Source organism: Trachypithecus francoisi, unplaced genomic scaffold (assembly GCF_009764315.1).
Source record: "Trachypithecus francoisi isolate TF-2019V2 unplaced genomic scaffold, Tfra_2.0 Lachesis_group14, whole genome shotgun sequence".
Classification (NCBI taxonomy): Eukaryota; Metazoa; Chordata; class Mammalia; order Primates; family Cercopithecidae; genus Trachypithecus; species Trachypithecus francoisi.
The window spans coordinates 19,959,413-19,975,703 of NW_022681459.1; the positions used below are offsets into that span (position 1 = coordinate 19,959,413).

Here is a 16,291-nt window from a genome sequence, read left to right on the forward strand (position 1 = left end):
ATCTCCTAAACTCTGTGCTAAGATGCCCCCCAGCACTATAGCAAACCCCCAGGAAAGCTGCATATTTTAAACAGAAGGAAACACTGAGATTCTCAACACATGCTGGAAACCAGCCAAACTATCAACCTGAGGTGCTTCAGAGTTGTCATATTAGATTGTAGTGCATTCCTTGGATGATATATATTAGTGAAACTGGGTTTTTGCTGGCTGCTGTGATAAAAGCAAGTGTCACCTGCAAATCAATGTGGAACAGGAAATGAGGATGGCAGTGTTCAATCTGTTCCAAGGTTTGAAAAGCTATCCAGGCTGGGAGCAGTGGCTCACACCCGTAATCCCAGCACTTTGGGAAGCCATGGTAGGCAGATCATCTGAGGTCAGGAGTTCAAGACCCGCCTGGCCAACATGGTGAAATCCCGTCTCTACTAAAAATACAAAAATTAGCCAGGTGTGGTAGCAGGTGCCTGTAATCCCAGCTACTCAAGAGGCTGAGGCAGGAGAATTGCTTGAACCCAGAGGCAGAGGGTGCAGTGAGCCGAGACCGTGCCACTGCACTCCAGCCTGGGTGACAAGAGTAAAACTCCATCTTAAAAAAAAAAAAAAAAAAAAAAGGAAAAGCTATTCAGCTCTCAGTGCTCAACAAGCACATATATCTCATTAGTAAACTGTGGTTATTTATGAAGAAAATAAATTTTCTATTGTTTTCTGCATTTTTTTTTTTGAACAGCTGTAAAAGTTGTTCGGACACACATATTTATTGGACCTATTTAATAAACAGAACTATTAAGTATTGTCTGTGGCAGAGGGGTGTTGTGAAAAATTTAACAAGGCCAGGCACAGTGGCTCATGCCTGTAATCCCAGGACTTTGGAAGGCTGAGGCAGGCAGATCACCTGAGGTCAGGAGACCAACATGGAGAAACCCTGTCTCTACTAAAAATTCAAAATTAGCCGGGCATGGTGCCACATGCCTGTAATCCCAGCTACTTGTGAGGCTGAAGCAGGAGAACTGCTTGAACCCGGGAAGCAGAGGTTGCGGTGAGCCAAGATCGCACCACTGCACTCCAGCCTGGGCAACAAGAGTGAAACTCTCTCTCGAAAAAAAAAAAAACGTAATGAGATAATAAGGTCACCATAAAACAATGAAGTTTAAAAACCCCTGGCTTAATGTTGTGACTGGCAGAATAAGCTTCCAGTAAGTGGTAGCCATTATCATTTCACTATGATTAGTCCTTTAACTATGCAGTTTTATAGAAAAGAGAGGATTATTTCGAATTCTGTAACAAAGATCTCAGAATATTGTCCTATAGTATTATGACTTATATTTAGTATTACATATAGTATTATGACTTACGTTGTAAGAAAAAATTAGGTAGACAAAGAATCTCATATGGACAACCTGTAGGAAAACCAGGTCCAATGATATGGCCTTGCTATTTATAAAATGCATGATTTGAGTCCTAATCTGACTCAAATTATGCTACTTGAAAAGTCTGAAAATAATTTTACCACTAGACAGATAAAAGCAATTCATCCTTACTCCTATGCTAGCATGTAATATGGAAAAGAGCAAAAGTTTAAATTTTAAGAGTTAGGAATCCACGGCGCCACCTCACATCCCCATCTTTTACATGACTTCTGTTTTTACAGTTATCCTCCATTTCCCACATGTTGACCTTTTCTTTACTCCATCTTCTATTTAGGACATAATTATGAAATGAATCATTCACTTTATTGAAGCCTGAGATGGGCTGTAAAACACTGAGACTGTAAATGTAACACATGTATGTCAGACTGATGGCTTGTCCTTCTCCTGTGACAGTCTTTGTGTATGTGTGTGTAAACTGTAGAAAGACGAAGAATAATGAATTGTGCACAAAGCTGAGAGACATCTTTTATCTCTTAATAAATTGTTTCCAGGAAAAAAATATGTACTTGTTTATAACTTGCTAACCATCACACAAGCTGCTTAAACTGGTAGATGCAGCAAACTAGTCACAGAGCTCACCTGCTACACTGACCCACTATTCCAAAGACATCAAATTGCAATTTAATCAAACATTTGCTGTACAAATACTTTTCAAAACTGAGTAATGCTAAAAATGGTACACTACTAAAAAACATATTAACTGTTATCTAAGGGTAAGAACTTTTTAGAAGGTGTTTTAAATAAATAAATGCAACAGAAGAAATAATGAAATTACTTTTTATTTTAAACAGGTAATTTTGAAGGCCGGGTGTGGTGGCTCACACCTATATTCTCAGCACTTTGGGAAGCTGAGATGGGTGGATCATGAGGTCAGGAGTTCAAGACCAGCCTGGCCAACATGGTGAAACCCGGTCTCTACTAAAAATACAGAAAAATTAGCCAGGTGTGGTGGCGGACGACTGTGGTCCCAGCTACTTGGGAGGCTGAGGCAGGAGAACTGCTTGAACCCAGGAGGGGGAGGCTGCAGTGAGCCGAGATCACGCTACTGCATTCCAGTTTGGGTGACAGAGCAAGACTCCATCTTGGGGGAAAAAAAGTAATTTTGAAACAAATTAATAGTACTTATAGAAATAATAACATTTATCACAGACATTTCAAATTCGCATTTCAGAAGAACCTTAATAATGTGGGTAATAGTTATTTCCAATAGAATTTGTCAATAACAAATCTAAATAATGTGTAATATATGTCTTTTATATCAGCAGTTCAGTCAGATAACAATTCTTAAAAATATAGGAAATAGGCCAGGCGCGATGGCTCATGCCTGTGATCCCAGCACTTTGGGAGGCCAAGGTGGGCGGATCACCTGAGGTCGGGAGTTCGAGACCAGTCTGACCAACATGGAGAACTCCTGTCTCAACTAAAAACACAAAATTAGCTGGGTATAGTGGTGCATGCCTGTAATCCCAGCTAAGTACTTGGGAGGTTGAGGCAGGAGAATGACTTGAACCCGGGAGGCGGAGGTCGCGATGAGCCAAGATCGCGCCATTGCACTCTAGCCTGGGCAATAAGAAAAAAAAAAAAAAGAATGAAACTCCATCTCAAAGAAAAAAAAATACTCCGTCTCAAAGAAAAAATAAATGTTATATATATATGTGTGTGTATGTATGTATGCATATGAAATAAGTTTTATAGGGCTGGGCTTGGTGGCTCACGCCTATAATCCCAGCAATTTGGGAGGCCAAGGCAGGTGGATCACTTGAGTTCAGGAGTTCAGATCAGCCTGGCCAACATGGTAAAGCCTCATCTCTACTAAAAATACAAAACTTAGCTGGGCATGGTGGTGTGCACCTGTAGTCCCAGCTACTCAGGAAGCTGACACAAGAGAATCACTTGAACCCAGGAGGCGGAGGTTGCAGCGCACTGAGATCATACCACTGCACTCCAGCCTCAGCGACAGAGCAAGACTCTGCTCAAACAACAACAACAACAAAAAAAATATACAGAAAAAGACCTCATATTTTCAAACATAATAACTGCATGTTTATCAACTTTGTAATCTAGGTTAGTCTTTCCCTTACTGTCATTCATTTAATAATCACATTTTCTTCAGGTATGAGTAAAACACTACACTAAGCACTAAGACTGCAAATATTACTAAGACACACGGGGCCTTTTCCTCAAGGAGCAAGGCATCCAGACACAGAACCTGAGCACAATTCCCCATGATATGAAGGCACTATACTCAAAGTGCTACAAGAGTATTGGCACTTAGTTCAGCCTGAGAGTTTTAAGAAAACTACTTAGTAGCCCCATAAAAGACAACAGCATTAAAATTCTGGAAACATGGTTATTTTGGATAAAATCTGCAAGCCAAAAAAAAAAAAAGCAATCCCCTAATCTATCACAGAAAGGCCTATATACACTTTGCTCAGAAATCAGCATCACAATCTAATTATATCAGAACATCCAGGGGGCTGGAGCCCAGATACCAGTATTTGTAACAGCTGCCCAGGGGACTATAACACTGATAATGTCATAACATCATGACTGATTTAAGCTTAGAATCCTATCAACATAAAGACAGTCTTGAGGCTGCATTAGTGAACACTCGGGTCCCTAAGGGGAGCCATGGTCTGAGACTATTTTCATTGTATTTTTACTTGCAACCTTTTGTTATGTGCTAATAACATGAAAGATAAAGTTTCATGTTTGGTATCCCATGACACTTCAGCATAAGCTAAGAAAATTAAGTGATTGCTAATCCTCAACACTGTACGCTGATTAAAATGTCCGTTTAAAATTTACTCTTTAAAGTAAAGCCAGGGCAAGTAGAGACTTGAAATTAGGAACTTTGGGTACATAAAGACCAAGTCCTGCTAAGGTCACTTCCACCACCCATTTCCAAGAACAACACCTACATATGAGCATTTAGACAGCAACAAAACCAGCACATAAGAAGTATGCGTCTTGGTTGGGAGCAGTGGCTCACACCTGTAATCTCAACACTTTGGGAGCCTGAGGCAGGTGGAGACTACGAACCCAGGAGTTTGAGATCAGCAGGGCAACATGGCGAAACCCCACATCTACAAAAAATTACAAACAAAAAAATTATCTGGGCATAGTGGTGTGCGCCTATAGTCCCAGCTACTCAGGAGGCTGAGGCAGGAAGATCAACTGAGCCCGGGAGTTCCAGGGAGTTCAATTACAGTGAGCCGTGATCATGCCACTGCACTCCAGCCTGGGTGACAGAACAAGATCCTGTCTCAAAAAATAAAAACGAAAACAAAGTATGCACCTTGTGATACAGAGTAAGTTCTAGAGAAATGAAGGGAAGGCAGAGATAAAGGTGAGCTGGAGTGGTTGGGGCAGAGTCTTACGAAGGAAGAAGACCCGAGGAGGACTTCCCTCAGTGGGACTGACAGGCTCAGATTAGAGAAGCAGCACTCTAACAATCTTGGAGGAAGAAGGTGTAAAAAGCAACAGTATGATCAAGCTGAAAAAAGCATGGTGCTTGGGAAGGCACTGAGGAAACACCAGATCTCCTTAAAGGAGATCAACACTGGACAAATAACAGGTTGAGGAGAATAAACTTAATCTTGGTGAAAAACAGGGTTACACTTTGCTTTACTACAAAAAATGATTTTAGGGCCAGGCGCAGTGGCTCATGCCTGTAATCCCAGCACTTTGGGAGGCTGAGGCAGGCGAATCACCTGAGGTCAGGAGTTCAAGACCAGCCTGGCCAACATGGTGAAACCCCGTCTCTACTAAAAATACAAAAATTAGCTAGGCGTGGTTGCGCATGCCTGTAATTCCAGCTACTTGGGAGGCTGAGGCAGGAGAACCACTTGAACCTGGGAAGTGGAGGTTGCAGTGAGCCGAGATCACGCCACTGCGCTCCAGCCTGGGCAACAGAGTGAGACCCTGTCTCAAAAAACAAACAAACAAAACATGATTTTAGAAGCTTCTACAGGTAGATGAATATGCAGCATGCACTGAAATTCAGGGAGCTGGGATTGTTGAAGATGAAGAGAACACATTGATATTTTCCAAGCACAGCTTCTGAATACAATAGGCATTTTTAAAGTGTGAAGATTTTAAAAGTGAACACTGTACAGCACAATACAAACCTTGGTATCACTCCAAAATGAAGGCCAAATTAATTTTAAAAGTCAAATGACTGAAGAAAATATGACTGTAAAGTTTATAGTAGGAAAGATACTGACATTCCAAGAGATTAGACATCCATTTATGTTAGCTTTATAGAAAGAGGAAATAGTCCAACATTTTTTTTTCTGAATTACTCACATAGTCTAAATCTAATGAAAACAGAATAGTTTAGACAATATTTTAATATTCTTTCTCCTTAGAATGCACATTAATGCCAAAATAAATGTTTTAGGGCCTTTTGGCAAAAACAAATCATTATTTGGCATAAAAGATGGCTGCTGGAGGTTTTGGAAATATGATTATTCTTAGGTTTTCTAACCTTGGAGTAAAGTACAGCAATAATTCTAAAAACTATAAGTAATACACAGTTTGCAGCTGAAAATTTGACTTGCTGTTATGAGTAATCATAAAAATACATTTAGAATTTATACAAGATTAGTAAGTCAGGTAATGTCACCAAAAAACACAAGCAGCTGAAAAATGCTTCCCACAGGAAAGCAAACATTCGCCCCCCCCAATATTTTTATTAAGAATTCATCAGTATAAGAATTACACTTGTATAAAAATATGTGCAATGGAAATTAATACTGTACCAAGGTACAGTTTGATTTAAATCCAAAAAACAACTTGAAGCAATTAAGCCCATACTGATTGAGTATAGTCAATATTATTTATACTTATTTCTTAGACCTAGAGCCCCTTCTCCTTCATTCAAAAACTTATGTACCAAATATATATTTCTAATACACTGTTCTTTGCTTAAGACTTTTCATTATGTCACTATCTTTTTCCCCATCAGATGCAATTATACTATTTTAGTCAAGTTAACACTTTAACTGACATTAATATTCTATATGCAAAGAGTGTGGTCTTAAGCTCTTCATTTACTGAGGCTGGAGAAAGCTTAGTAGTTTAAGATATTTAAGGGCTTATATTTGTAAGCATGCCTTTCAAACACTATTTTTAATTTATAAGGATATAATCAGTAACTAAACTAATCCTAACACTAGGATTATCTGCCTAAATCATATATATATAATCATATACTTTTTTTTCTTTTTAATTTTTGAAACAGGGTCTCATTGTGATGCCCAAGCTGGAGGGCAGTGGCGAGATCAAGGCTCACTGCAGTCTCGACCTTCCAGACTCAATCAATCCGCCCAACTCAGCCTCCTGAGTAGCCGGGACTAAAGGTGCACACGACAAGACCGGACTAATTTTTGTATTTTTTGTACAGAAAGGGTTTCACCACGCTGCCCAGACTGGTCTCAAACTCCCTGCCTCAAGCGATCTGTCCCCCTTGGCCTCCCAAAGTGCTGGGACTACAGGCATGAGCCCCCACACCTGGCATATCATACATTAAGAAAGAAACATAGTATTCAAATTAATTTTAATTTCACCCATCTGCCCCTAAAATAACTCAAACCTTACTAATCTATTTTTATTGTGGTACAATAGTCCTTTTCTTTAAATTAGACTATCAAAATACTTCTTAAAATAATATGAAATCAATCATGTATCTCACATGAAAATCTAGAGGCTGTTTACAATTCCCTTAATGAAAACATAACGGCCATAACATAAATACTCCAACAATATTGGATATCATTAGATAATACCTACTACTATAAGTGACCTACCAGTAAATATGTCAAGCAAGACATTGTATGGGTTTATGTGATATATGATACAAACTGCAACAATATTTCTTTGGAAAAAAAATTTACTTTTAGAAGCAGCAGCAAAACCCAAGAAAGCAAAATCCTGCACCAAAACTAGCATCGCCCTGCACCCCCCTCAACAAAAACCTGTTAACAAAAAGTTTACAGGAAAATAAGTTTGATTAAAAGGAAATACAAGCATAATCTGCTAGAGGAAATACAGTGAAAGGGTTGTCGGGCTCTTTTCTAAAAATGGTTGCATCTGAATTATTTCAAATCAAAACAGAGACCATGATAAATTGGGCTCTAACAGATGACTTACAGAGCACAGCGACAGCCCCAGACTCGAACATGAGACATTCTTCCTTATGCCTAGTTTCCACTATGAGGCTGAACGGTGGGGGATCCAATTTGTGATAGATCCGGAATCCTTTACTGAACGCCATTCTCCTTTCTTCGGAGGCAGCCCTGTGGAAACCAAGCAAAGCAAAGCAAATGAAGCTGATGTTTCCTTCTGCAGCAAGGACTGCAAAGCATCCAAAAGTCTCTCCCTGCCAGGTTTTGATAGGGGGTTGGGGTGGGAAAAAAACAGACAGCTCAGGGAGAAAATGGCTTATTCCAAAAGATAAGTCGTCACTTAATTTTACCAAAAAGCAAGAGGAAAAGCTACCAATTCTCATACCAAGGCAAGACAAGGTTTTAACACTGTAAGTCCATCAACGGTTTGGTTGAGTTTCCCGTTTAATTTACGCTTACTGAAAGGAAAAATTTTGAGCGTATTTCGTTCGGAGTTGTTTATCAGCTTCCTGCTTCAAGATCTGTCACTACGTTGAAAGGGAACCGATTTGGAAACTTCAAGCAGTTCCTTCGAGGGGAAAGGAGCGGAGGTGGAAGGGAAGGGTGACAAGGCTGGTTCAAAGCTCCTTAGGGGGCAGGAGGAGGAAAAGGATTATTCTACGCGACAGGCTCTCCCGGGGGTGGCGACGAAGGGCAAGGGAAACGGCACAGGTTACCACCGCCTCCCCTGCCCCGGGCTACCGCCGGCTCGGGGGACGGCAGGCGGGGCCGAAAAATACGAATGGCCACCCGGGAAGAGTCATGACTCGGGGCATCGACCCGACTGGGGCTCCTCGGGGTCCCGGCAAGTCGACTGCCCGGGAAAACGGCTCCTTCTCAGAGAGAATGAAGAGCCGAGAAGCCCAAACCCTCCATTTATGCACCAGAAGAGATGCCCCGGCGACCAGGCGGATTCGGTTCGTTCTCGCGGGCAGGCTGACAGCCGCTGTCACCAGCCCCCAGCCTGACGCGGCGCCCTGCACAACCCGTGGTCTCCTCACAACCCCGCCCGCTCTCCCGCACCCCGGCTGCTCGCGGTCGCCCCTCACCGCTCCCGCTGAGGCTGCGGAGACAGAGGCTGGTCTTGGAGGCGTCCGCCCGCCCGGCTGCCGGTGGGTCTGGCCGCGGCCGCTCCCCGCCCCCCGCCGGCTTGCTCACCCCTTCCTCCGGCTCCTCCTCCTCCTTCTCCCGCAGCCGCCGCCACAGCCTCTAGAAGCGTCACTTCCGCTCCAGCAGGCCCATCTCTTCCGCATTGCGCCGCGGCAGCGGACGGAAGATCCGCCCCTCGCGAGGGAAGGGGCGGGGCGTCAGGAGGGAGACCACGCCCACTCTGCGCCAACAGGCCAGGCCGGGCACCAGCCGGCGGCCGGAGCCTCAGTCTCCACCGACTTTCGCCTCCTGCAGCCTCCCCCAGGCGGAGCTGCGATCCCACCGCCGGGGGTGCAAGGATAGGGAAGATCCGGCCTCCTTGGTCCCTTTGCGTGGGCTCTTCAGAGCGTGAGCGCCGGGGAGGGACTCAGGAGAAAAGCTTGGGGGGCTGCGTATTGCTGCTACCCAAGCTGGGCGTCAGGACCACCCCCTGCTGCCCCCACGGGCCTGACGGGAGAGGAGGGAGGGCTCGATATGGTCGGCTCGCCTAGCCAACTAGGTGGCGCCTGAAGAGCTGTCCATGGTGTCGACAGCCCAGCAAACGGCACCGAGTTCCTAGTCTTGAGTGTCGGGGTAGGTAGCAGAAGAAAAACTAATGCCTGCTCTGGGACAGTTCTGTTTGGTGCCTTTTCTTGTGTGTTCTGGAGCTCACAGGGTGCTATCGAAGAGTGCTCAGGTGTATACGATGGAGAGTGGGAAGTCACAAACCAGGATCTCAAGGCTGAGTCCAACAAAACATGGCTGTAGGGAGGCCACTACAGCTGTGGTTGTCACTGAAGGATGAATAGCTTTTGCCAACCCTGGAATTTAGTGACTAAAGGCACCTGACCCTTTTATCTCATCCTCATTTTTCAACAAATCGTGCTTCCTGGCTAATATCAGCGTGTCCCATAGATTTATTTCTGCTTCCATTGAATAGACCTTATAAGTATGAGAATGAAGTCAAAGCCAACAGGGCAGAAAGGAATTGAAAACCTGAAGAACCCAGCACTCAAACCATCTCCACTTGCCTTTGCTTTTTGTTTACCTCTTCTCCTTCTGGTTTTTAACAGCCAAAGCAGAATTTAAATTTGGTTATGTTGCAAAAATCATTTCCCTCTTCAGGCCCTGTCATGTGACTTGATTTTTTCATCCATTTTAGAGAAGCTGCACCCACCCTGGTTTCAGGACACGGAACTAAATTTATTAGAAAAGAAGCCACTTCAAGTCATGAAGGAGAAATACAAAGATTCTTGGATTTCGTTGTAAGAACTGGAGGGGGTTTCTATCTCAGTACTGTCTCAGAAAAAAACTGTCGATACGAAATGCATTGCTTGAGAGGTACCTTTTATGACAACTGAAATCACTCAGTTTCAAGAGGAGTTGGGGACTGAAACCAAACTTGCTTACTCCAAAGCCCAAAATCCTTTCCACCGTGCCTATGTGTCTGTAAGGCTACACTAGAAACGCATCCTTTCTTATAGTGTGAAGCATGGGTACTAAGCTCTTTCAGGAACAGATGTTCTGCATATTCCTGGTTCCTTTTTATTTGGAACTAAGGAGATTTAGATCAAAATTTCTGGGTTCTGGGTTGGAATTCCTGCTTCTTTCTTCAAATTAAACTGGAGGGTAGCAAGACTCTTATTCCTAGATTGTTAGACAGCCACAGCTTTTCCACATCTCATTTTAGTCATGTAAAAACATGCCCAGAGTTTGAAAAACATAAAGGCAATTTGACTAGTGGCTTGACTGGTTCTATCTTCTTTTTCTTGTCCCTCTTTCCTATTTATACTTCTACTTTTGCTACAGCATTTGACAACAGCTGGAAAAATTTTCACTGACCTTGAAATGTCTTTCGGGTAGGATGACTTAAAATATAGGTTAAGTGGCATACACAGACTTCTTAGTGAGATCCTAAGGGCCTACAGAGACAGGCTGACACCAACTCAACCCTTGAAACTGAGCAATGAAGAGCCTGTGGGAGGCTAAAAAAATGCTACTTCAAAAAGATGTTCTTGTCTGTGAATGTTAATTTAGAGTAATTTGCAGATTTGATTAAGGGTCTTGAGATTATTTTGGATTATTCAGGTGGGCCCTAGGGCCCTAGATGCAATCACAAGTGTCCTTATAACAGGGAAGCAGAGGAAAATTAAACACGCACACACGAGAGAGAGAAAGAGAAAGCAAGTAAGTAATACGAAGACAGCAGCAGAGATTGGAGCGATGTGGCAATAGCCAAGCTGTCAGCAGCCGTCAGAAGTTGGAAGAGGCAAGGAAGGATTTGAGCCTGGAGCCTTTGGAAGGAGCATGGCCCTGTTGATTCTGGCCTCCAGAACTGCGAGAAAATACATTTGTGTTGTTTTAAACCACCCAGTTTGTGGTAATTTGTAACACCAGCTAAAAGAAGTTAACACAAGGCTGATGTGACTTTCCATCAGGAGAGAGACAGCCCCAGGTAGCTGTTTCAGATATCACATCCAATAGAACAAATTAAAGATAAACACCCTAAATTTTCAATGTTGATTTGTGAACAAGTTATTTCTCCTATGGGTAACTCTTGTTGAAATATGCAATTCATTATGTGGAAACATGGAATTGTTATTTCCATAGGTTAAAAAAAAAAAAACTCACATAGTGGCAATATATGGCCCAACCTAATAGTATGTCCCAGGCAGACTATACAAGAATTTATGTATTTACAGATGATTAATGATAATCCCAAACAATCACATTAAAAAACTATATCAAGTGCATGGCTGTAAATTTTGACAGGTGATTACTATGTGAATTAGTAGTAGTACCTGCTTTTCACTTTTGTCTGGCTTTTTTTGTGTCAAAAATGCTAGACAACATGGAAAATCAGGGAAATAGTCACAATCTGATTCAGTAACCTTTAACAGCTTCTTCTCAGGTTACACAGGCTAACTTTTATATCAGGATCAGCATCTGCAGAGCAATTAGTATAGTGCTCTGCAGATCCTGGTCCTAATATAGTATAGTATAGCAGGATCTGCAGACCCTAGTTGTACCTGGCCATGCTCCCCACCAATGACTGAGAAAGAAATCGCTCATTGTTCAAGAGAAAACAGTGATCTTGAAAGACAATGCAACAGTAGGTTACAAATAGCATTAGCTTTTTCTTTAAAGAAATTCAATGTAACCAGTGAAGGATGACATTTTAAATTAGAAAAATGGAAATCCTATGAATAAAGAACTAATAAGCTCGAGAGCAGAATCACTGTGGGGGAAAAAACAAACAAACAAACAAACTGAAAAATAACTTGCAGGTACCACAGACAGGAAATTGCCACTAGAACAAACAGGAAATTTGTGATAGATAAAAATGAAGTGTTTTCATTTGGAACAAGAGACCAGCTGAAGAGAGATCAAGTGAAGGGGGTTTATTTTAATGACACACAAGGATTCTTGTGGAAATCAAAGTGCCGGAGCCAAAAACAGGGCTCAACCTTCAAGATTAGAGCTGTGTTCAAGTTGTTCAAGTTGACTCTGGGTCCCAAAGCAACAGCAATTTCACTAAGGTTACGCGTAAAAGGTAAGCTTTCATGATCAAAATGTTTTTGCAAAGTAGCTTAGAATGGTTTCTGCAGTGTTTTGTCAAAACTTTTCTCATATATTTTCCTAAAGATATTTAACAAGATCCTAAGAAGTCATGTGCTAGGGATTCTCATGGTACTGAATGATTGTATCCTTTAAGCCTCTGGAGTTAGGACTGACAGGAACCCAGTAAAAATTACTGGGGGCTAGAGTCCAGAAGCAAGCCAGGGGCCAGTCTACATTGCACTTCGATACCAATTCCATATAACAATATTCAGCCTGTGTTTGGGCAGTCTGAAGCAGCTCTTAGCAGCTGTGAACCCCATATCCATGGACAGTTTCAGTTCTGGAGGGCAGTCTTCAAAACATTTATGAAAGTACAAGACCTCCCAAACATTCAGATATATTTAATTTTTCTTCCTACGTGTAGTGCCAGCGTTTTTCTCATTTTCATTTACTTGAAACAACAGATCAAATGTTTTGTCATAATCAGTGAATGGGCAAGACTCCCTTTATTACACACGTATTATTACCATGTTAGAGATAAGAAGAGCTCTTGTAACCATAAACAACCACTACAATGTAGCAACTTACAGTTTCCTATTTTATATTGCAGCTCTGTAACATTTGACCATTTTTGTAAGGGTTTCATGATTTCGAGGACGATTATTAGCATTTTCCATTTTTGCCCAATTCTGGATGCTGGTAATGTTACCACTGCAGGCAACGATGGCTCTACTCAGCTGAAGACCTCTTGTAGGCAATGTGGACCATATCTGCTTTCCTACCTGAGAGATTAGCAAATTGGGTTTGGTGATCATGAAATTCTCTCAGATCTCATATTACCAAGGAGACCCTGGTTGTACTTGTCAGGGCTGCCAGTTGGCCCTGCTGAAACTTTAGAACTGCACCAATGTCTGAGACTTTCATCCCTCCCTCCTTCCTTCACACAGGTGAAACCTGCCTGCCTCACTGACAGCTTTCCCAGCCTCCTCCAGGCTCCCCTGTTTTCTCTTGTACACATTCCCCCCCAGTAAACTTCTTGTACATTTAATGCCATCTCAGTGTCTGCTCCCAAGAGGACCCCAACTGACTCACTGGGGCATTTAACCTCCAATTCCTTTCCTCCCTTGGCTGAGATCTGTTCCAAGAAGTATCTCCAGGACACTCCAGCCTGTTGCACAGGCCAAAGAAAAGCCCTCAGGCAGAGGAGCAGGTACTTGCAAGAGGACACCAGTGGCAAGAACAGGGACATGGTGAGACATCGACATCATTGGCTACAGTAGTACTAGTCACTCTTGACTATGTTGTTTCAATAGTTTTCCTTCTTAAAAACATTTGTCACCTATTTTGGAGTTAATTCAGAGGATTGCTCCAAAAGAAAAAACTAAAAAGCAAAACCAGCTTTATTTAAATGGTTCTGGATTTATCTTTTGAGAATTCCTTTCATAAGAAATAATGTCCTTAAGCTATATCAGGAATAAAAATGTTCTGCTTGAGATAGAAAAACCATTGGTTTTATGTACCCTACATCAAATTCCTAGTGTGATGTTCAAACCCATTCCTGAAACCTATAGCCTGACAGATTTCATAGGATAAAAAGCCTGAGTTTAAGAGTTCTTAAAAGCAGGGTAATTGGTCTAATGGGTTTGGAAATAATATGCAGTTTAAGGCCTAAATGATCTGCATGTGATACATATACATGTTTATATGTTTTATTCTACTTAAAATGAGGAATAGGTGTTCTGACTTTAATTCTACAAGTAGGCCAGTAAGGTGTAACAGAAAATTCATCCAGAATGAATACTGTTTTGGTTTGGCTGTTTCCCAACCCAGTCGCACCTTGAATTGTAATAATCCCCACATGTCAAGGGCAGGACCAGGTGGAGATAACTGAATCATGGCAGGTGGTTTCTGCCATGCTGTTCTCCTGCTAGTGAGTTCTCATGAAATCTCATGGTTTTATAAGGGGCTTACCCCTTCCCTAGACACTCATTCTCTCTGTTGCCACCCTATGAAGATGTGCCTTTCGTCATGATTGTAAGTCTCCTGAGGCCTTCCCACCCATGCAGAACTGTGAGTCAATTAAACCACTTTATAAATTACCTAGTCTTGGGTATGTCCCTATAGCAGCCTGAGAATGAACTAATACAAAGATATAGGGATAAGATAAAATTAACAGAGGAAATAGAGTGCATGACACTGTTCTGCATATTATGTTCTGATCAAGGGTACAAATGGGCCTGCTCATAGTCCCACTTTATTAGTCATTTGAAATGCTGCAAACTTAGTCATCAGGAAAATACAACAAAGGATATATTTAAAAATTAATTTAATGCTTGGCTAAAGCTTAATTACATATATAATTATCAAACAATAGTCCTTAATTTCCAAAAAATTCCTCTTTTGAAAATCACAGAATCAGAAAGCATAAACTTTAAAACAAGTTCTTTGAATATTTACAATGTGATATAAACATTATAGAAGACCATGGGTATTAAATTGCCTGGGTGTGGCTAATCAGCAAGGCGTATTCTTTATTGCATATTTAACTCACATATGTGGGATTTTAAATATGACAGACTACTAAAATTCAAATGCATGTATGTGCAAGCTGGGCAGGGAGTAAAATCATGAATGAGACAGGACGGTCAGCCCAAAACCATGCAATTAGGTTGTGGGTTTATTATTCTCAAAAGTGAAATTTCTATGTTCCATTTGAAAGTATGTTGCATATATCATTTAGCATTCACATTAAACCCACATTTGACTCTAACGCTGATTCAAGGAAGAAAGTTCAACATTCACTCAACGACTAAGTCCACAACTCAACTCTCAATGTTAAGGCAGCACAGCTACAGTGATAGCAACGCTAACCAAAAGGTAATGAACATTTAGTCACTTGCCAGCCCTTTTGTTACAACAGTGTAGTAATTTCCCTAAGACAATTTGCTACCGGATAATTTTCTGCTGTTAAAAGGCTTCCTCTGTAGAAAAACACCACAAATTTCCAGTGTGAAAGTAAATCCATGGTGGTATAAATATATATATGCATAATTACACAATTTACACTGCACACATCGTTTACAGGGGACAATTAACTGAGAAGGTTAATTTAAATGACCATACAAAATACTTCTGTAAACAAAGTATGACAGGCAGTAAACATTCATAGACTCCTAGAAATAATCTGAATTCCTTTCATTCTGAAGAAATATCATTTAAGGACACAGTATTGAATATGTTTTTTGTATTAAAACAAGAATCGCTATTTTACAGTTTAAGAAACTTTACATATATACAAAATTTACACATTGGGAATGGTAATCAAGCAAATAGGTTTTTCAGTCTCACAGATCTATTTTCCTTCAATCAAAGACTTAAATTCTTTCACATTGTGGTCACTTGCAACAGACATAGCATGATCCAAAGCTCGAACACTTGCAAGGAGTTTTACTATCTGTTTTATGTTTTCCCTAAAAGAAAAAAATATAGCAGCATCTCATTAATTAGTACATCTAAGAGAAAATTTGCTACTGATTTCATGGCTATTTTAGAGCTTCTGCAATCAATTTTTCCAAGCACACATTTTCAAAGAAGGGAAACAGATATACAAGCTACAGCATGTAGAAAAGAAAAAAAAAAAAAAAGCCTGGGCACAGTGGCTCACGCTTGTAATCCTAGCACTTTGGGAGGCTGAGGCGTGTCGATCACCTGAGGTCAGGAGTTCAAGACCAGCCTGGCCAACATGGCGAAACCCCGTCTCTACTAAAATAAAATAAAATAGGCCGGGCGCGGTGGCTCAAGCCTGTAATCCCAGCACTTTGGGAGGCCGAGACGGGCGGATCACGAGGTCAGGAGATCGAGACCATCCTGGCTAACATGGTGAAACCCCGTCTCTACTAAAAAATACAAAAAACTAGCCGGGCGACATGGCGGGCGCCTGTAGTCCCAGCTGCTTGGGAGGCTGAGGCAGGAGAATGGCGTAAACCCAGGAGGCGGAGCTTGCAGTGAGCT

The 16,291-nt window shown here is 41.6% G+C and overlaps 2 protein-coding genes and 1 long non-coding RNA gene across 21 annotated transcripts in view; 1 reads left to right on the top strand and 2 right to left on the bottom strand.

Moving 5' to 3' along the window:
* SYNJ1 (synaptojanin 1) overlaps positions 1-8,847 on the bottom strand; it is a 103,837-nt gene extending 94,990 nt beyond the window's left edge. For 13 of the 18 annotated variants that reach the window (XM_033232321.1, XM_033232335.1, XM_033232330.1 and 10 more), the window contains exons 1-2: positions 8,750-8,847; positions 7,578-7,723 (exon numbers count right to left, since the gene is read on the bottom strand). In XM_033232321.1, coding sequence (XP_033088212.1) covers positions 7,578-7,723; positions 8,750-8,844 — 241 coding nt within the window. In that variant the 5' untranslated portion in view covers positions 8,845-8,847. Of the gene's footprint in view, positions 1-7,577; positions 7,724-8,640 lie in introns of all 18 variants that reach the window. The other 5 variants (XM_033232339.1, XM_033232327.1, XM_033232331.1 and 2 more) reach the window with 1 other exon arrangement.
* LOC117095704 lies at positions 8,152-14,845 on the top strand. Its single transcript, XR_004442134.1, has 3 exons — positions 8,152-9,984; positions 10,854-12,272; positions 12,891-14,845. It is a non-coding gene; the product is annotated as an uncharacterized LOC117095704 (long non-coding RNA).
* PAXBP1 (PAX3 and PAX7 binding protein 1) overlaps positions 14,590-16,291 on the bottom strand; it is a 38,977-nt gene continuing 37,275 nt past the window's right edge. For both annotated transcript variants that reach the window (XM_033232341.1, XM_033232340.1), the window contains exon 18: positions 14,590-15,750. In XM_033232341.1, coding sequence (XP_033088232.1) covers positions 15,633-15,750 — 118 coding nt within the window. In that variant the 3' untranslated portion in view covers positions 14,590-15,632. The remainder of the gene's footprint in view (positions 15,751-16,291) is intronic.